The 22,200-nt window shown below is 44.3% G+C and overlaps 1 protein-coding gene across 4 annotated transcripts in view; it reads right to left on the bottom strand.

Annotated features, from left to right (window-relative positions):
- The window catches only part of SCNN1B (sodium channel epithelial 1 subunit beta), a 60,678-nt gene that overhangs the window by 18,035 nt on the left and 20,443 nt on the right, over positions 1-22,200 (bottom strand). For 2 of the 4 annotated variants that reach the window (XM_037140466.2, XM_037140464.2), the window contains exons 2-3: positions 20,692-20,833; positions 2,342-2,660 (exon numbers count right to left, since the gene is read on the bottom strand). In XM_037140466.2, coding sequence (XP_036996361.2) covers positions 2,342-2,652 — 311 coding nt within the window. In that variant the 5' untranslated portion in view covers positions 2,653-2,660; positions 20,692-20,833. Of the gene's footprint in view, positions 1-2,341; positions 2,661-6,302; positions 6,417-19,801; positions 19,973-20,691; positions 20,834-22,200 lie in introns of all 4 variants that reach the window. The other 2 variants (XM_037140465.2, XM_053671734.1) reach the window with 2 other exon arrangements.

The raw sequence follows: 22,200 nt of genomic DNA, 5'->3' as shown, positions 1-22,200 counted from the left end.
ACAGAGGAGAAATTCACATTCTAGTGAGGAGGGCAGTTATTGACAATTTATCATGTGTCAAGTGCTAGGTGCTTGCTATGTCTTATTTAATTTAATCTCTTCCACAATTCTCTGATCATCTCCCTATACAGACAAGGAAACCAAGGCTAAGGAAGTTGCTGTGGTGTCCTGAGCTCACAGAGCTGACCTGGAACCTGGAAGTGGTGGGCTTCAATGGGCATGCTGTTTATGCACAGGGTAGAGTGGAGGGGGCTCTGCCACCTTCCTTCCAAGAGGGCATAAGAAATGTAGGGAAAAGGGGAAGATCTGTGATCCTAGGGCCCTTATTTTCCAGCAGTGATTTTGGGAACAAGAGAGTTTCAGGAGGAAGAAGGTGGGTGGCACTGTGGGGCTGGGATCCAGAATCTGCTCTGAGCCCCTGGAGGCTCCCATATTGGAACTGGTGACCAGTTAGTCTGGCAGAAATGTGTCCATACCAGAGACTGTCCTGTGTGGGAACCCTGGGCCTTGTACCCTAGTCACTCCATATCCAGTTGATTCAAGATCTTACCCCAGAGTTGTGGTCACCAGTGTATGTCAGCTCTGGTTAGAGGACTTCCTGCAGGACAGAGCATCCAACCCTGGGCACAGGCCCAAGTTCTGGTATACAGAGGTGTACAGTAGCCTCAGACACTGGCACTGCCTGTCCTCTGACTATTAAACTAGCCACCTGAGTGCACATGGGAAGAGGAGAGTTTGGAAGGTGGTAGGCTGCAGTAGTGAGGGCTGCCGTTACAGCCTGCGCATCCACAGCTGCTGCTGAGCTTGGCGGCTTACTGCATGGGCTCTGGACTCAAATTCTGACATTCCACTTAATATCTGTGTGGCCTTGGGCAAGTAAACCCCTCTGAAGCTCTTTTTTCATCTACAAAATCAGGACTAAAATATTTACCATAAAGGCTGTTGGGAGGATTCAATGAGGTGATGTTTACAAAGCACTTGAAACAGTGTTGTTCTAACATGATTGCTAAAGGCTCTATTGAGTAGCTGTAAGGACCTGCAAAAACAGGCAAGAGACCTATTGCTAGAAAGAGGGGATTTTTTTCTGATAACTGAAAATGTAATCAGGAAGTATGAATTCCCTTCTAGTACCTTCTCATGAATGAGAATGTTCTCCATGACTCAGCCACACTGGAAAGAAGGCTTTCAGTTCTTTAAGACTCTTGTAATTGATTTTAGAGAGAGAGAGATAGACACATAAGCATTGATTTATTGTTCCACTCACCCAGGCATTCATTCATTGGTTGATTCTTGTAAGTGCCCTGAACAGGGATCAGGTGCAACCTTGGGTTGTAGCAGGATGACACTCTAACCAACTGAGCTACCCAGCCAAGATGGTCCTTCTCTCACTTCTTTGAATGCACTGAGGTCTGTCCAGGACCTCTGCACATGCTGTGCCCTCCACTTGGAATACACTCTTCATCCGTGACTAGTTTGGCTAACTTGTAATCATTCTTTGAGGCATTTTTCTCTGACTGACCCCTTGCCTCTCCTCAACCCTGACTAGGTTGGGTCTACTTGTGCATCCCCTTCATAGGCTTTGCCATCAGGTGGTTAAACAGTGGTAGCTCTGGACTCAGATCAGGCCTGAGTTCAAATGCCACCATGGTCTCTTGTGTGTCTCTGGGCAAGTTCCCTGACCTCTCTGAATCTTGATTTCTTGACTTGTAAATTGAGGCTACTACAGGAGTGCCTATCTCTAAGGTAATTGTATGGATTAGAATTACATTAATTACCCAAGAACACTCAACTCACTGCCTGGCACTTAATAAGCACTTGATGTATGTCTGTTGTATATATTTTTATCATCACTTTGTAGTGAGTGGACTATTATAATTAATTTCGCATTTAAGAAAAAAGGTTAATATCTGTTTTCTTTGGTAGGCTGTGAAGAGGGCAGGAACTTTTCCTCACTGATGTATTCCTGAGTGCCCGTGCACTGCCTGAACATAGTTCGTGCTCAAAAAACATGTGCTGAATTGATAACCAGGCATTGGTATGTCTAAAGGCAGGCACTACTAGATATTTCTAAGGCTCTTTAAGCCTAGGATATATATGAATGTTGAATCTTGCTTGCTGCAAAGAGGTGAAAACAAAAAGGTAGTTGTTTGAAAACAAAGAGAAAGAAGGGAACAAAAGAAAAGGAATGGAGAGAAAGGAGGAAAAAGGGGGTAAGCAAAAGAGAGAGAAAGGGAAAGAAAAAGGTAGGGATAAACAGAAAGGTGGAAGGAAGCTGGGGGAGGGGAATAAAGAAAAAGAAAAGGCACTGTGAAGCCAGCCTTCCACTCCAGGGACCACCTACTGGAAGGGGCTGGCATTGCAGATGGTGACAGCAGGGAAGTCCATGGTCTTGAAGCCCACAGAGAGGGAGACGCTGACCTCCCAGCTCAGGTAGGTCTTGATGAAGACGCCCCACTGCCAGAAGACAATGGAGGCAAAGAGCAATGTGATCACGAACCACATGGCCTTTTTCTTGGGCCCCTCGCAGATGATACGCTTGGGGCCGTGGGTGTTGGTGTTGTCACAGTACCACACCAGCAGCTCCTTGTATGTGTAGCCGGGGCCCTTCTGCAGCCTGTGCAGGCACTTCAGCAGATACTTCTTCACCTGCATGGTGGCACCTGCAGAGAGACATGGGAATGCCACGTCAGATAGGACACCAGCCTAGCATCCAAGGATGTCCTAGTTGTGGCCAGAGCATCTGCATGAGGCAGGCAAACAAGGCTGCATGAGGCAGTTGTCCCTCCCTCCCTACTCCCCTCCCTCTTTCCTTCCTTTTTTGCCATCTATCATGCATCTATCCATCCATCCATCCATCCATCCAACCAACCAAAAGGTATTTATTGACTATCTATGTATGCCAGGCACTGAATTAGTCCCTCTGGACTCAATAATGAGCAAAATGAACATGGTCTCTGCCCTCTGGGAATTTTCAGCCTAGTGGACAAGTTACTTAAACTCTCCACTCCTCAGGTTCTCTATCTGCAAAGTGTGGATAATGGTACCTAATTTATAGGACTGCTGGGAGGGTGAAATTAGGTAATGCATAAAAAGTGCTCAATACAGTGCCTAGCACGAACTGAGTGCTCAATATGTTAGCTACCATCATTACAAGATGTTAGCAAGTGGGGAGGATAGTAACCAAATAATCTATCCAAAATGCGTCATCATGAAACATGATCAGGATGGGGACCCTGTGCTGTAAGCTCCCAGAGGCAGTGCCAGTGGCAGTTAAGAGTGAGAACTCTGGAGCTGAAATGTCTGGCTTTGAATTTGGCTCTGCCACTTTCTAGCTGTGACTTTGGTGCCTCAGTTTCCTTACCTGTAAAATGGGGATAATAATAGCCTCTACTTCTTAGGGTTGTTTTGAAGACAATGAAAATACAGAGTGTGGTTAATGCCTGGCTCCTACAACTCCTCCCACACTGAGAGTCCCTGGAGAAGCTGGGAGTTAACAGCAAGACTAATGGGGAGAAAAAGACTAATGGAGGGGACACTCAAATGGAGGGGACAGCAGGAGCAAAACCTTTGAAAGAGGGAAGCTAGACAGGGATTTGGGCTATGTGGGCCACATTAAGGATTTGGGTTTCAATACCAAGAGAACTGAATCTTTGGTGGGGGGGGGGGCGTGATACCATTCAAATTGCCTTTGGAAAACAGCCCTCTGTCTGCTCTGTGGACATACACTGGAATGGGGTCAGGAGTCCAGGAGAAGAGGGTGCTAGGTGTGACTCACTGAGGAATGTCTAACCTTTTTGAGACTGTTTCCCATCTGCCTGAGGAGAGAGGGTTCTTATGAAGATTAACCAAGATACTGAGAACTGGGCACAGGATGGCTTCTCAAAAATACCTTTCCCTCTTCTCTCCAGATGCAGAGCAGGGACCTGTGGCAGGAGAACCCTCACCCCATCCCTAGAGCCCCAAGTGGCCACATAAGGCTGCCCCTACTCCCTGGCTGAAGTGACCCTCTCTGAGAGCCTCTGTCTTCCTGGGGGCACTCTGGTGGGCAGTGAGGCAGCCTTTCTAACCCTGAGGTTCCCTCGGGTGAACTGCCCCTCCCCCAGTTGCAGTTAGTGTGAGTTGCCAGAGTGACCTCCACCCCAGTTTGGACAACTGGGACTCAATTCTCCTACTTTATGCTGGAATAACTACAGAAGAGACTCCCTTTTAGCTAAGTGGAGAGACCACCTAGGAATTAAGCCAACACAGAGGAGGCACAAGATGGAGAGGCAGATTTCTGACATCATCGAAACACCTGGATCCAATCATTCCTGAAGCCATTTATTCCTGAACTCATCAGATATGGGAACCAATACATTTTCATTCTTACTTTTGCTGATCCAAATTAGGTGTCTGTCATTTGCACCTATTAGAATCTTAGTGAACAAGAATTCACCTCGTTCTACCCTGTGTCACAGTTACTTCTGTTGGCAGCTTCTCATCCCCTGTGAAATCACCCCTTTGAGAGTAGCAGTATCCTCAACAAGCCCAGCTCAGTGTCTGGAATGCTACCAAGTGGCAAATGAATAAAGCCAGAGATCTCAAACTTGCCTGAGCACGTTTACTCCTGACCTCATTTTCTGACCCAGCAACGCCCCTCACCTTCCCAGTAAGCTTGCTAAAGGCTTTCCCCTCACACCTGTGCCTCTGCTCACTGATGGAGACGGAGTGCTACATACCTGGCCAGGCTGTTATGACAGAGACAACTGTTCACGGACTAACCTAACCCTCACCCTTCTCCAGAGGCCCAGGCCCTGCTCTGGAATAATAAACTAACAATAATAATAATAATAACAACAACTACAAGAGCAACATCAGAGTAGTACATGTTTGCCATGATTGAGGCACTGCAAGGTGCTTCTGATTCTATTTCATTCTTACACGTTGTTATCCACAACCACAAACCTGGAAAGAACTGGGCCTGTGGTTGTCCTGTGCAGCCCAGAACCCTTGCACATTAGGCCACTGTAAATAGTTGTGGAGGAAATAGACAAAGGGCTTCTCTGATGTCCACTTTCTCCATTTTCATGTAATCACTGTTTCAGTCAAGGAGAACTTCTCAGCTGACTCCAAGCAGGTCCTTAACACCTTTTAAACTCCCGCTAATCTCCTAGTTGAACAATGAGGCCTCAGGCTCAGAGTCATATCAGTCAACAGTGACTAGTTAGAAGTAACATTCTGCTTTCCCTGGGTTTATTTGCATGTGGGATCTTTTATTTATGTGAAGACATAGTGGCTTGGGCCCTGGCCTGCTAGCTCAGTTGGTTAGTGTGTCATTACAATAGGCCAAGGTTATGGGTTCTATCCCTAGTCAGGGCACGTGGAAGAATCAATCGAGGCATGTGTAAATGGGAGGAACAACAAATCGCTCTCTCTCTTAAATCAATGAATAAGAACATTAAAAAATAAAAGAGATACTGGCTTTTGCTTTAGGCACTTAAATATAATTACTTTAAAAAAAGGAAAGAAACATAGTAAACAATAACATGGTGGCAGCGCAAACTGTGACAATGACAGGCCACAGTGTGTTGCTATTAGCTTACCTCTTAATTGTCATTAGGACCCTCGGAGACGAGCCAAGTAAGAATCAGTAAATGTTATGAACAAGGTTATGTCAGACTTCATCCCCAAGGTGATAAATGGTCTGTGTTTGGAATGTATACACAGCTTGTGTAGAGAGGCTTAAATCTGTTCGCAGCTTAAACCAACCCAAACAAGCAGTGTGCAGATGGAGTCCCTGACAGGGGTGCAGGGAGAGTGGGCGCATCATGCCTTGCCCAGTCGCAGACCACCACCAAAGGTTCTGTCAGCAAGTTCAATGTGTGTGTCCATTTCTGATTTCTTCTAAGAGAAAATGTCTACTCACTTTCAGAGATAAATGTTCCTTGAGATTCGACTCAGTCTCCTGGTGGAAGGGAAATTGGGAGCCCAGTGTGGGTCACTACTGATTTTGACCAAAGACGTGTCAATGTCATTCATAAGGTCAGTTCTTCTGAGTCTTCTGAATGAGAGGTTGTGGATGGGTGACCCAGGAGCTGTATTAGGTTTGCAAAAGGGGCCTTTTCTCCGTTAGCACAGTATTATTTACTTTTACTTATTGAATTAATTTTATTTTTTAGAGAGAGAGGAAGGGGGAAAGAGGAAAAAAAGAAAGACATTGATGTGAGAGAGAAACATTGATCGGCTGCCTTTTGTATGCTCCCTGACCGGGAACTGAACTCACAACCCAGACACGTGGCCCGACAGGAAATCGAACTGGTTACCTTTCACTCTGCAGGACGATGACCAACCAACAAAGGCACACTGGTCAAGTCTCCTTAGCCCAGTATTTTTAAAAAAATACTTCGGTTTCTCTTCAGATTGTATAAATCTTTCACCTTTTAAAAATAACATCTTTATCAATACATAGTTCATGTCATAGAACTCATGTATTTAAACTGTAGAAGTCAAAAAGTATATATAAAGTGTAAAATTCAGTGGATTTTAATATATCCACAGAGTTGTTTAGCCATTACCGTAATAAACTTTAAAACATTTTGATCTCCCCACAAAATAAACTCTGTACACATCAGCAATAACTCCTTGTCCCTCACTCCACCCCTGTCACCCCAAGCAACCGCTAATCTATTTTCTGTCTCTATAGATTACCTATGATGGACACTCCACATAAATGAAAGCATATATTATATGGTCCTTTGTGAGTGTTTTTTTCACTTAGCGTGTTGTCAAGGTTCACCCACGTTGTAACATGTATCAGTATTTCATTCCTTTTATTGTAAATATTCCATATTATGGATATGTCACATTTTATTTACACATTCATCTATTAATGGACACTTGGTTATTATGAATAATCCTACTATAAACATATGTGTACAAGTTTTGGTGGGGATTTTTCATTTCTCTTGGGTATATATCGAGGAGTAGGTATACCCACTGGATCATGAGGTCATTCTATGTTTAACCCTTTGAAGCACTGTCAGACTGTATTTCATAGAGACTGCACTATTTTACATTCCCACTAACAGTGTATGAAAGTTCCAATTTCTCCACATCTTCCAACCTTTCTTAGCCATTAAAAATAATTATTATAGTCACCCTTGTCAGTGTGAAGTGGTGGCTTATCCTGGTTTTGATTTATACTTCCTGATGACCAATGTTGATATCTGTTTTGTATGTTATTGGTCAATATAGTCATTATATGACCAATAAATCTTTGGAGAAATATGTATTTAGAGTTTTTGCTTATATTTTAATTGGTCTATTTGTCTTTTTATTACTAAGTTCTAAGAGTTATTTATATATTCCATATAAGTTTCTTATCAGATAAAGTACTTCAAAAATGTTTATTCTGTGGGTTTTTACTTTCTTGATGATGTCCTTTGAAGCAAAAAACTTTTTAATTTTGATAATACCCAATTTGTCTCTCTCTCTCTTTTTAAAGATTTTATTTATTTTTAGGGACAGGAGAAGGAAGAAAGGGAGAGAAACATCTATGTGGTACAATGATTGGTTGCCTCTCGAGCACCCCCAGTTGGGGACCTGGCCTGCAAGCCTGGTATGTACCCTGACTGGGAATTGAACCAGTGACATTTTGGTTTGCAGGCCAGCACTCAATCTACTGAGCCACACCAGCCAGGGGTCTATATTTCCTTTGTTGCTTACTCTTTGGTATATCATATCCAAGAATCCATTGCCTTATCCAGGGCCATATGACTTATTCCTATTATTTGTTCTAAGTTTTATAATTTTAGCTCTTACATTTAGATCTTTGATGCAGTTAGAACTGAAAATCTGTGCAGTGTTGGAATAGGCAAAAATATTTAAGATAGGCCACTAAATCATGAACCAGAAAAGAAAAAACTTATAAAGTGTAGTTAATTAAAATCTTATCTTCAAAAAACACTGATGAAAAATGAAAGAACAAACCACTGGGAGAAAATACTTGTAATAATATGTCTGACAAAGAATTTGCATGCAGAATATATAAACAGTTCTTAGAAAATAAGAAGACGAAAGACCCAACAAAAAATGGGCAAAAGATTTGAAAAGACACCTCATAAAGATGATATATGAATGACCCACTGTAATGTGAAAAGATACCTGACCTCATTAGTCATTGGGGAAATGCAAATCCAAACCCCAATGAGATGCCACCTCCCACCCATGGGGTCTGACAGCACTTGGTGTCCGGGTGTCCGGGAGGGTGTGCAGCAGCCAGGGCTCTCCTGTGGGACTGTCTGGGGTGCAAAATGGTGCAGTGGCTTTGGAAAACAGTTGGTCAGTTTCTCCTAAAGTTAAAAGGATACTTATCCTATGACTTAGCAACTCCACTTTTATTTATCCAAGAGAACTAAAATATGCTCAAAGACTTTACATATATATTCATAGAAGCCTTATTCATTAATAACCCCAAACCAAAAACAAGCAAAATGTCCACCAATGAGTGAATAAATGAACAAATTGGGGCATATCCATACAATGGAAAACTCTTTAGCAATGAAAAGGAACCGACTACTGGTACATACGACATGGATGCATGTTTAAAAATTATTGCTGAGTAAAAAAAGCTAGACACAAAAAGAACATATATATGATTCCACTTATATGAAGCCCTAGAAAAGAAATATGCATCTCCAGTGACAGAAGACAGATCTGTGAGTCTCTGGGCCTGGGGCTAAGGGTGGATTGACTAGAAAGATACATAAGGAAACCTTTTGGAGGTGATGAAAATATTCTACATCTTGATGAGATGGTGTCTAATTGGGTGCATACATTTGTGAAAACTCTTCAAACACCATAGTTAAAATATATGTAAATTATATCTAAATAAAGTTTTAACAAAACGCTTGAATCTATTGCCATTCCAAAACTGAGATTTCACATTTCAAAAACCTAGATTTTCTTCATCTTTCGAGAAATCAGGAAGATCTGACAGCTGTCTGTCATGGCAGCGTTCTGCTGGAACTGAGCAGGGAGCAGCGGCCCCCTGAGGAAACCTGCGCTCCCATCCCCCTCATCCTGGCCTCCCCGATTTTCTTACATGTAGCCCATTCTGCTCATTTTTTTAGTCACTGTTTTGGCATATACAGACATCTGACTTAGTGACTCCTGTAAATTGTAGGTTAGATGCTTTCATTAAAATCCCCTGTACTTATTTTTGCACTAAAACCTCAATTATCCAAGGCTATCAGGGAGTAAATGCTGTGGGTAGCTGGATTTTTATAGTTAATTGAAGGGTCACCTGAAAATGTATTTGACTCTGGTTATTGAAAAATGTTTCTGTCTCTGCTAGGGCAGCCCCAGAACTGACTGTCCTTGAGCAGCTGGCCAGGGTCAGAGCTGCAGATGGGGCTCCCTGTCCCAGGCTGGAGGTGGCACAGGAAAACGTCAGGAGAGTGGTCAGAATCTCTCCAGGAGCCAAGACACACGTTGGACGTCATCTCTATTTATAAATGCAAACATGTGCATTGCAGGCACCCAGTGCTTGGTCTCCATGCACCATTCCTGACCAAAAGAAACCAGGGCTTCCTATAAAAATGGCTCATACCACTTTTGTTGCAGAAAATGTACTAGATGAACTTGGGATGTCTTATACCAGAAACCAAAGGAAGGTACCAAAGACTACTAGGGTCACTCAGAAGGACTCCTTGAAGGGGTTTTCACTGGCAAAGGTGGGACAATTTGAGCATCTTAAAAAAACAACAACAACCCAGCAATAAAGTGAAACATTAAATGCATAAAAATCTGTGAGATCATAATAATAATGAAAAAAGAGGAGTAAGTAAAACATTAATGTTATTAATAAATGGGTCCCACCCAGGTTGTTTTTACCTGTATTTGGGGCAACTATTATGCTCAGTAAACTGCTTAATTTCCTGCGAGAGCCTGGAAATTTCAACTCAAGATCTAGCCCAAGGCCTATTTTGTACAGCCCTTGAGCTAACGATGGTTTTTACATTTGTAAAGGGTTATGAAAAGAAGGTGACATGACAGAGACATGTGCAGCCTGCAACGCCTAAACTATCAACTGTCTGGCTCTTCACAGGAAAAGTCTGTTGGCACCTGATCTACTACTGTGCCCTGCATGTTTGCACTAAATAAAAAAAAATTCGAAAATGGGTTTTCACATCACTATCCATGAATTCAGTGTTTCCCAAACATCAGCATTTGCACATCACCTTTACAATTTTTGCTAAATCTCTGTAGCACTTGTATCATTATTTACTTAGTATATAACATCACTTCAACTCGCTTTTTTACTTAAAAAAAGCTCAGCCTTGTCTGAAGTAATACTATGAACACTAAGCAATACTATGCCTGTGAAATACGTTAGATGTGCTAACCCATTTTTTCCTAAAAATAACATGGAAATAACTTCAGTATTTGAAAAAGTGTTTCTCTGTGTACCACTTAAGTTATCTTGATTACCATCCTTTAGGAAATTGTCTGTTAATTATTTTCTACCTGGCTGAAGTGTGTGCTAGTCCAAAGACATAGGATCTCTTCCAAGTGCTTCCTCCTATGTCTTCCTTCCACCCTTTTAAGTCCATTGGGTTAAGCACAGTATGTTTATTTTGTAGAGAGGTGACTAGAGCACAGTAGGACTTAACCATGGTCACAGTGAGTCACAGGTAGATCTGGAAAAGGAAACCAGGTCGCCTGGTTTCTGGCCTCCCCTTCCGTGTGCATACACGCACCTCATCTGCTCAAAGCTGTTCTCTCCAACAGCTATAGGTCCTCCCATAAAGTCAAGCCCAGTGTTACGAAGGGAGGCACTAAGGAAAGTGGCTCCCTCCAAGTTCTCCTGGACCCACAATGGTCTTATTTGAGCTGACAAGAGAAGGAGAATTCTGCCAAGGTCTATATACAGTTAAGTAGAAGAAAAGAAAGGTCAGATAAGTATATAAAGCCTGCATGTATTTGTGTAAAGAACAGAAAGTGTAGACACATTTACCTCTCAGGGGCCATTCCAGAAAGCGGTCATGAGCTCGGCCTTCAGATGGGAAACTAGATGCCCAGGGGAATTTAAAAGTGAGTTACTTCTTCTTTTTGTACCTTTTGTATTTTGGACCATATCAATGTTTTTTATTTTTATTTTTATTTTTATTAGATTTAGCGGCATAACATCAGTTAGTACCTCTCAATGTTTAATCGATTTGTTTACTCAGTCAGTAACCAGTGAGCCTGACTGTGTGCTCAGCACTGTTCCAGGTGCCAGGCTTTTGCCAGTCGTCAAACAAAAAAGAAATGAGACTTTCGGCCAAGATGGAAGCATAAGTAGACCCACTGTGCCTCCCTGCACAACCAAAATAAGGACAACAATTTAGAAACAAAACAACAACCAGAACTGACAGAAAATTGAATTGTGTGGAAGTCAGACAACCAGGGAGTTAAAAGATAGATACATTCATCCAGACCTGGCAGGGCCAGGCAGAGAGGGATCGTGACACAAAAAGCAGTGGCACCGGCACCCCAGGTATGCAAGATGGCTGCAGGTGGACCCTGGGAGTGCAGGCAGCAGCTGGCAGGCCCCGGGCACAGGGTGGTAATGGGCAGACTCAGCGAGGTGGTGATTGGGAAGTGAGGCACTGTGTGCAAGGCAGCTGGCTGACCAGGTTGCCCTACATTTGTGCGCAGATAAACCAGGTGAAACTGGGGAGCAAGACAGTGCAACCCAGGGTTCCAGTGCCTGGAAATAAAACCTCAAAACACTGATTGAAAACACCTGTGTGGGTTGAGATGCAGGGAGAGACTCCCAACCTCCCAGGAGAGTTTGTTGGGAGGGTCTACAGGGTCCTAGAATGTATACAAACCCACCCACCCAGGAACCAGCACCAGAAGGGCCCAGTTTGCTTGGGGGAAGTGGCAGAGGGGACTGAAATCTGATGTTGAGTACAGCAAGTGCCATTGTTCCTTATCAGATCCTGCCCCCACATACAGCGTCACAACCCAGGGACTTGGGTTGCCCCGCCTGGTGAACACCTAAGGCTCAGCCCCTCACTTTGTAACAGGTGTGACCAGACCCCCCCAAAATGGCTCAAACGGAAGAACATATCAAATCCCCAGAGCCAATACTTTTAAGCAACCAAGAGATAGCTAACCTATCAGATGCACAGTTCAAAACACGGGTGATCAGGATGCTCGCAGAATTGGTTGAATTTGGTGACAAATTAGATGAAAAATGAAGGCTACGCTAAGTAAAATGAAGGAAAATGCTCAGGGAACCAACAGTGATGGGAAGAAAATTGGGACTCAAATCAATGGAGTGAACCAGAAGGAAGAAAGAAGCAACCAAACAGAAAAATATGAAAAAACAAGAATTCAAAAAAAATGAGGAAAGGCTTAGGAACCTCCAGACATCTTTAAATGTTCCAACATCAGAATCATAGGGGACCAGAAAGGGAAGAGGAAGAGCAAAAAGTGGAAAACTTATTTGAACAAATAATGAAGGAAAACTTTCCCATTCTGGCAAAGGAAATAGACTTCCAGGAAGTACAGGAAGCTCAGAGCCCCAAAGAAGTTGGACCCAAGGAAGCACACACCAAGACACATCATAATTGCATTACCCAAGATTAAAATGGAGGAGAGAATTCTAGAAGCAGCAAGAAATAGGGAGACAGTTACCCACAAAGGAGTTCCTATCAGACTGTCAGCTGCTTTCTCAAAAGAGACCTTCCAGGCAAGAAGGGGCTGGAAAGAAGTATTCCAAGTCATGAAATCCAAAGACCTATATCCAAGATTGCTCTATCTAGCAAAACTTTCATTTAGAATGGAAGGACAGATAAAGTGCTTCTCAGATAAGGTCAAGTTAAAGGAGTTCATCATCACCAAGCCCTTATTTTATGAAATGTTAAAGGAACTTATCTAAGAAAAAGAAGTTAAAAAAAACATGTATAGTAAAATGATAGCAAACTTGCAGTTATTAACAACCACACCTAAAACAAAAATAAAAACAAACTGAGCAAACTAGAACAGGAACAGAACCACAGAAATGGAGATCACATGGAGGGTTAGCAACAGGGGAGTAGGAGGGGGAGAAGGGGGGAGAAGGTACAGAAAATAAGTAGCATAGACGGTAGGTAGAAAATAGACAGGGGGAGGGCAAGAATAGTATGGGAAATGTAGAAGCTAAAGAACTTATGACACATGGACATGAACTAAAGAGGGGGAATGTAGGTGGGAGAGGGTGTGCAGGGTGGAGGGGAGTGAAGGTGGAAATGGGACAACTGTAATAGCATAATCAATAAAATATAGTAAAAACAAAACAAAAACAAAAACAAACAAACTCTGGCTTTGTGTTGCCCACATGCCCACAGGAGACAAAAAACATTTTAAAAAGCAATTTTTAATTGATGCTGATTGAAATGATTATTTTTTAAATTGTGATATGAAATTAGGATCTGGTAGCTGTAATCAAGTTTCTAATTTTTATGAAGTATGAATGAATATATGCAAAGTATGTTTTCAGTGTTGGTATAAAGGCATTATTGTCCTGGCTCATGGGAATATCTTTCTCATTAATCAGTGGATGTGTACTTATATGTGTGTGCAAGCATGTAAGAAAGAGAGAATGGAGTTATGTTTAAGAATTCTGTATGGCAGCCATCAGATTCACAAAACTTAAAGTGTTTTGCAGCACCGGGTATTGGCCGAGCTTTGAGGAAAAGCACAGTTCCACATGCTGATGGGGTATAAGATGGTGCAGTCATTTGGAGAATAATCGGCTACCTCTGCTGCTTTTAGAATGTGATGATCAGGACCCAACACGCTTTCACTTCTTGTTTATGTTGTGCACACAACCTCGTGAGCATGGATACATGTGTCCCCGTATGAGCACAGTAAGGATGGTGACTGTAACATCAGAATACTCTCAGACGGGAAACAACCTCACCGCCCAGAAGGAAAAGGCTGCTATGAGGTGAAGGGATGCAAACCACAGTTACAAGAGCTGTGGGAGCAAAGCAAGGAAGAGGAGCTGCACTTCAGGCTTGCCGGGGAGCGTGGGGAGGGGCTCCGATAGGTGCTTCAGGCGAGCGGAGCTGTCCAAACGCTGGACCCTTGGGTGACCAGGCTGTGTGGGCTGGTCTGGGCTGTGGGAGCTCCTGCCCCTCTGCCATCAGCACGTGCTGCCCTATCCCTTGACTACAGCATGTGCTACAAATATGCTCATTCTCTGTTGGTTGTGACTTGAGTGGATGAAAGGCACTGGTTTAGAAGTATTTTCGTGTTCATTCTGTCCCTGAAATGCTAAGAATTTGTGGCAAAGTCATGCTGACATCACCACAGAGTCCTCTGTGGTAGGATCATCAATGGGTCACTCCCTTCTGTCTCTGTGGTGTCCAGACAGTGGCTGCACTCTCGCATCCTATGGAGGTGCCTTTTGCAGTCACTGTCCCATGTTTCAGGGTGGTGTCCCACTGTTTCTCTCAGTGTTGCAATGAGGGTGGAGTCACCCTCTCATTCTATGGGGCAGGGAAGCCCTCCAAGGGCAGTGAGGAAGTCCAGGCCACAGCACAGAGGGGTGTATCCCATGGCCTTTGACAGGCCACCAAATGCCCTATGTGAAGGACTGAGAAGTGCATTCCCACTGAGGGGGAAATAGGGTGGGGCTTGGGAGCCAGGCCCCCGTTGGGGTCCGGCTCTCCTGTTTCCTCAAGGGAGGGGCTCAATTCGGGACAACAATAGGTTGGTCTTTTGGAGTCTCATCTGTAAAATAAGGGTAATAGTGCCCATGTCTTCTAGGTTGTTGCCAGGACTCAGTGGGACAATGTACGGGAAGCACTTTGCTCAGTGCCTGCCTATAGTGTGTTTAGACACATGGTAGCTGCTATTATTATTATTTTATGCAAGGAGCAGAGTCATTCAAAATGGCCAGCTGAAGAAGGGGCACCCACCCAGGCTCTGCTCCTTGTGGGACCGAGTCCTTCGCTGGCAAGGAAATCCCAGGGTTTCCAGGTCTTGAGTGGTGGGCAACTGGCTTTCTCAGAGATCCCCTGTAGACAGCTACTGCTAAACCCAGCCTGCCTGACACCAGCAGCTGTATATGCAGCCCACATGTTTTGGCTGCTGACAAGGCCACTTCATACACTTGTGAAGGAAGACCCATATGAAGAGAGGCTCAGGGCACTGGGCCAGGGGTTGCTGCCCGGGAATAGAGCCCTCACCACTCCAGCAGGTGTCCTGGCCCCGCATGTCCCTCTGCCTGATGATGGGAGCCTGGGGCAGCAATGCACCCTGTGCTGCTGACTCCAGCCTGTGAGTTTCCTTATGGACCCCTTCTTGTATCCCATACCTTGTGGTGCTGCAGATTCCCACCACCCCTCTGCATGGCTGCTGCCAGCCCATAGGATGTGGGTGGCGAGGGGGAACCCAGTCCTGGAATACAGACTGCATTCCTCCTGGGCTAATTCTAAGCTATCTTGGGGGAGTGCTGAGGGCTTCCTGTGGGAAGCCGGCTGCCTCAGGTGGGGTGGAAGGGGACCCTGCCCTGTGCACTTTCCTCCCTGCACCTCCTTTAAGACCCTGGGAATCTAGTCATGACTCAGGTGCCAGCTCTCTCCCTTCGTCACTGGGCAAAACCAAACAATCTTTCCTGAAGAGGCCAATTACGGTATAAATTTTGTAATCTGCGGTGCTGGGAAAGGAAGGGAGCTGGTTAAGCCAAAGCAGCAGGCACCAAATATGGTCAAGGAGAGGTAAGAACAGAGCTTCGACCACAACAGGAGCCAGCATGGACAAAGGAAGTGGGGCAGGGCCTGCTGCCATCTTCACTCCAACCCTAGGCCAGGCTCCCTCCTGCCAACTGCCAGCTTGGAGCAGAGCAGCATGCTGTGTCAGTCTGGGTGAAAGATGAGTGACAATATCAGGCAAGTGCTCAGAGCTGCTGCCAGTGGAAAACACTGGCCATACCTTGCAGACAGCATGTAACAGGGGCCTTGGAAAACCTGGCCTGGTCTCTAGATGTGAAGCCACAATTTGCCCCACCATGTCCTCCCTCCCCACAGTCAGCTCAGTGGAGGCCTGGGACACAGGAGATACCACTGCTCAGAGCTCAGCACAGGACACACCTTTGCCCCTTGGGCACTACATGAAAAGCAGGCTGCAGGGTCCATAACAGATAGGCTTTTTGGAGGAAAGGATCTGTCACCACTTCTCAGTAGACTGGTGTTCCTGGTGGAAATAAGGCCTCTATGGCCCCAAGAATGGCTGCTTCTACCTGCTTCGTAACTAACCATAAGGGCACCAGGAAAGATTGTACTGGGTGTGCCTGTTCAGGCTGGAAGCTTTGGGATGGGAGCCAAAGTCCAACCCATGCCCCGTGTGCCCAGTGTCTGTACCCACAGGGTCTGCACCCACAGGGTCTGCACCCACACACAGTGGCACCTTTCTGATTTGCTCCAAGGCATCTTCTGGGCTACCAGGGATGGTCCTGCCAAACATTGGCTCTGCCTGTAGCCACCAACTTTTAGCTGAGCTGGATCATATTTTCAAAAGTCTTCTATCTCTTGGCTGGAATGTTGGGGTGAATTTCCCCTAATACAGGAAGAAATCCAAAACAGGCAGATCATGCAGGAAAAGCTAACCCATGACTCCCCATGTAGGGAAGAAGAGGCTCAGGGCTTGGGTGCTGGAGCCAACCTTTGAATCCAGGTGGGCTGTGCAACCTGGGGTAAGCTACATGATGTCTCTGGGCCTCCATTTTCTCATATGAATACTGGAGGACAATACAACACCTACCTTTGCAGGTGTTTTCTAAACATTGTTCTACAATGCTTGGCTTACAGCAATATATGTATACTGGCTCTTACTAGCTTTTATTTTTCAAGGGCTTATGCAAGTGATAAAAATGACTATTTTCCAAATCCAAATGGAACACTGCAGTATTTAAAATGAACAGTTAAATGCATGTTTGTTACATGGTGCCAACCAGACAAATAGGTGGTAATATGCAAAGAACACAGGAACTAATTTTTTTGATGGTGAAAGTTATAAAGATCACAAAAGAAACTGACACAGGATGAGGTGGTAATATGCAAAGGACACAGGAACTCTTAGGTGGTAATATGCAAAGGACACAGGAACTAATTTTTTTTGATGGTGAAAGTTATAAAGATCACAAAAGAAACTGACACAGGATGAGGAACCTCTGTCTGCACTTTCTTTGACCTTTAGGACATCTTGATCTTTAGGACACAGATCTGGGGACCCCCTTCCTGGTGATGATCCAACAACACCCACCTACTGAGTCACTTTTACTAGCTCCCACCAAGTGCTGAGAGTCAAATATATATATGTAAAACATTTTATTTATTTATTTTTAGAGAGAGGGAGAGAAACATCAGTGTGTGGTTGCCTCTCCTATGTCCCCCGACCGGGGACCTTGCCCACAACCCAGGCATGTGCCCTGACCAGGAATCAAACCTGCAACCTTTTGTTCACAGTCTGACTCTCAATCCACCGAGCCACACCAGCCAGGTCCCATTTTATATCTTTAAAGACTGACACATACCTGAATGGGATCATCCACAGTAGTGGGAGATCCCTGGGACCCCTTCTATGCCAACATGATCATCCAGAGTCTAAAGAAAAGCTAAAATACATAGACTAATTTAAAAAATCTCACTTCAAAAAGAAACAAAAGCTCAAGTTATGGTGCAGGTGGCAACACCAAGGCCCAAGTTCAGAAGCATTTACCACAATGTTGCAGGACAGGACCTCTGTGTTCAAAACTGACCGGACCGGCCCAGCTTCCCAGTGTTGGGAACGCAGATCATGCACCTGTGCTGACTGCTTGTTTCCAGTACCTTCTGGATCCTTGACCCAGCTCACACTGCAAGGTGGAGAAGGTCCAAGGAGCTGCCTGTGAAGACAGAGGCCTGTAGTACCAAAGGCAGGTCAAGGATGGAGCTGATAGTGGTGACTGGCTGGCTCTGTGTTCTCAGGAACTAACTCTTGAGCCCCAAGGACAGGCCTTGAGTGCTGTCTTCTCAATTTGGGCTGCAACTGGGTATCAGTTACACTCTTATTGACTCAATATCTTTCTTCACATTGACTCACTCTTGTTTTTACTTAAATACCTACTTGAGCTTTGTCTTAAGCAACAATGTCCACAAAATCACAGGTTCAAGGTTACTAATTATGTATGTTTTTTTAACACAACACAAATAGTTGCTAGTGACATGAAAGACCTTTATCAGCACACCATCAAAAAACCATCTCCACATGCTACACTGTACCAGGAGGCAGATTGAGCCAAGATCCTCCCTTGCCTCATAAACTCACCAGATTAGGTAAAATATCTTGCCACTTGCAACTCAAGGACAACCTGCCCCTTGGCCACCAGCTGCTGTGCAAGGCAATGTTCTCACAAAACCTGTTCCGTGGGTTTTTCTACTACTGGTCTAAGATGACATCGGTCTCCATCCTAGTCTGACACATGTCCTGCCACCCCAGCCCAAAGACCCTAAACTCCTAAACAGCAGCTGTGGCCAGAGCTGCCAGAAAAACCCTTTCTTTTTTGAATGGCATTTTAAAGGAGAAATAAGCAACTATCTGGCCTCTGGCCAACATGCTAAGCCTTGTCAGTAGGCCAGAGTGCTCCTGGTTTGTCACTTCCCTGTTCACCTGGTGGCCAAGTGCCATAGGTAGGTTTGAAAGGTGAGCACATCTTGTGCCAATGAAACCCTCACTGCCTGTCTCTCTGCATGGACACAGATGGTCATGGCAAGAAAATCTAAGTGTACAACCGAGCAGAAGGATGCGGCCGGTACAGGTGCAAGATGAAATATTTGGGAGCCCTGAAGAATAGTTAATTATTTTTGTTTAAAAAAACTATAAATTTATAGGTATTTATGTACATAAGAAAAAATATGTATGGAATTAACCAACATGTTTATGCTGATTATCTTCATGTAGAAGGATCTGTGGTTATTTTAATATTTTTAATTTATCTGTGGTGTGTATCTTTTACTTCACTGGGAATGAACAGCTATTGCTTATATGATTACAAATAATTAACAGAAAAAATCAAATCAACAAGGAAAAATGTTTATGATAGAATATTACTTGATGAAAATGAGATTAAGCTTCATGGAAAAATAAACTGTCAGGGAAATGGTTGTTAGGCAGTGAGAATTATAGAAGAATTTTTTTAAATGTAGGCTTCTTTAGAATTGTATACCTGAAACCTGTATAATTTTATTAACCAATGTCACCCCAATAAATTCAATTAAATAAATAAATAAATGTAAGCTTCTTAGAATTTAGATGTGACTTTAGAAAAAGGGGCACTGGAAATGCTAGATTGGTTGGGATTAAGTGTCTACTATTTGGCAGAACTAGCTTGAAAGAGAAGTTCAGATTATTTACCTCTTTATTAATTTTTTCAGAGAGAGGGAAGGGAAGGAGAAACAAAGCGAGAGAAACATAGATTAGTTGCCTCTCGTGTACACTCTGACCCAACCAGAAACTGAACCCATAACCCAGGCATGTGCACTGACAGGGAATCGAACCGGCAACCTCTCCCTTTGCGGAACGACACCCAAACAGCTGAGCCATACTGGTCAGGGCGAGAAGTTCAGATTAGATATATTCTTCAGCCTGTGCTCTAATATTTGCAACCGTTTTTTTCCAAAAATTTCTGTTACCTTTTTAAACAAATAAATGTTTAAAAAGCCCCCAAGAGAATGATGTTAACTGAGAAAATTTGCCTGGGGTCTCAGTAGTGCAACAATTCTTTCCAGAATTGAGGCAGGAGTACCTTTCCTTTTCTCTTGAGGACAGGGTGAGCCAAAGATGGATTTCAGAGTTGGTGGCAGCTTCAGAACTTGTATTTCCTGGAGGGCTCCTGCCTTCCAAGCCCTTGTTGACAGGGCCTTGAAGCTGTGTTTATTTCCTCATTGCCAGGGACTTGGCTGCACCGGGCTTTATCCTGTACAATCAAATTTACATGGGAAAACACCTCACCCACCAGGCCTGATGCCAGCAGTCATGTCATCGCTTCCTAATGGGCAGGCAACTTGGGATGCCGATGGTGAGCACACCATCGTCCCCTCCCCAGCCATGCAAGTGGCCACTTGCCCAGGGTGGGTGGTGTGTGTTGACAGCCAGCAGGGAAGAATGCAGCCAGTTTCATTTGCTCCCTCCCTCCCTCCCTCCCTGCCAAGACTGGAGGCAACTTGGAGTGGAGAGTATCTGTGAGCCTTGGAAGATGCAGCGGTGTGTGGAGAGTAGGGGTGGAGGAGGGAGGTGGTTACTCACCTGGGAATAAAAAGAAGTGTCCCTTTCTACAGTCAGAAAAATAAGGCCAACCTGGTAAAATTTTGAGGCCCATGAGTAGGTCCAGCTCTCTGTTTTCCACTGGTATGCATGAATTATTCTATAATTATTCAAAATGTGAGCTTGGGAGTCAGACAGAGTTGGGCGGAGTCATGGACCCATCACAGCACCTCTCTGAGCCTCTGGTGTCTCATCTGTAAGCAGGCCAGCAACAACACCTCCCTCCCTGGGCCTTTATTTTCAGGGAGGATTAAAATGAGATAATGCATGTAAATCTCTTAGCATAGCACTGAGTAAATGTTGGCTATTATTATCCTTGTTGGGGAAAGAAGGATGGAAATGTGTAGGTGGTTGGGAAGTTTTCTCACTTACCTGCAATTTAGAAAACACGAGTGCGGGAAGGGGAATTTCCCAGCTCAGTAAACGAACGCTTCAGGTTTTGTGCTGCACTTCCCAGAGGCTCAGCTGTCACCACAGCACACTTCAGTCAGAAACTTTCAATGGTTCCTCGTGTCTGCAGAACAAAGGCCAAAGCTTCAGCTGGTGTTCAAGACACCTTTTAGTGTGGCCCCAACTTACATGTCTCCTTTTATTTCCCTCATTCTCCTTTAAAATAGGGTAATGTTTAAGAACCTGGGTTCTAATCCTAGCTGTCACTTATTTGCTGTGTGACCTTGTAGAATAGACTTACCCTTTCTGTGTCCTGGTTGTCCCATCTGTAAAATGAGGGAAAATAGTACCTACTTCATTTCCCGGTCCCCACTGAACCAAAGTCATCTTCTCTTCCTCCTCCTGCCCCTGGGAGACATGATATTTTCTGTGGACCAGCTCCTATTTTATTTGCTCCCATATGCCTTGCATCATGGTTATTTATATCCCTCTCTAATCTGCCCTACTGGGTGAGGAGATCCCAGGACAGATTTCCTGATGCTTGAGCTTGAAACTTGCACACAGTAGGTATTCCATAAGTATGTATGACCTTCAAAGCTGGAGGAAGGTTTGAAAGTCAACTGGTGTTCATTGGTTTGGTTTTGAGACTGAAAACCTTTCCATTTGGAAGGTGCCTTTTATTTAAATATCCAAATATAGCTGCTTCTTGTGTGTGTGTGTGTGGGGGGGTGCTGTGGGGTGAGAAAAGCACCTGGTTTCTTTCTGTCCACCTGCCACTTAGAGCTGAATGGTGTCCCCACTCTCAAGTTTATATGTTGAAGCCCTAAACACCAGGACCTCAGAAGGTGACTGCACTTGAAGACAGGGTTACTAAGGAGATGATGAAGTTAAGTGGGGCCAATAGCGTGCACCTCAATCCAATCGAACTGGCCTCCTTATAAGGAGAGGATGTTTGGACACCCAGAGACAACAGGGATGTGCCCTCTCGGAGGCGAGACCATATGAGAGCACAGCAGGAAGGAGGCCAACTGTGAGCCAGGAGAGGTCTCAGTAGACACCTTGACCTTGGATTTCAGCCTCCAGAACTGTGAGAAAACAAGCTTTTGTTGTTTAAGCTGCTCAGTCTGTGGTATTTTGTTATAGCAACCTGCGTTGACAGACTAATAAAAGCTGTCAAAAGAGAAGAAGTCAATAGATATTAGGGTGAGATGGGGGTGAGGAGAGAGGAGGCTGAAGGACTCCCTCCTGGGAAGACCAGGCCAGTAAGCCTGTCATCCCCGACCCCTCAATCAACAGATTCCATACACTTCTATGGAAACACACCCATATTTCATATTTAAACACCCACCTTGAAAATCCTTCCCCATTACCAGATTAAAGGCAATAAGACATGGCACCTTAAACCTCTTCTTATTATTTGTCATTGGCAGAGTGTCCAAAATTTTTGTCCAGAAGACCTTGCATTTTCCTGTGACAAGTCGCACAGAAACT

The sequence above is a fragment of the Artibeus jamaicensis genome, unplaced genomic scaffold (assembly GCF_021234435.1).
Source record: "Artibeus jamaicensis isolate MK-2021 breed Jamaican fruit bat unplaced genomic scaffold, CSHL_Jam_final contig_700, whole genome shotgun sequence".
NCBI classification, from domain to species: domain Eukaryota; kingdom Metazoa; phylum Chordata; class Mammalia; order Chiroptera; family Phyllostomidae; genus Artibeus; species Artibeus jamaicensis.
This window is presented reverse-complemented; position numbering and strand designations above follow the sequence as displayed.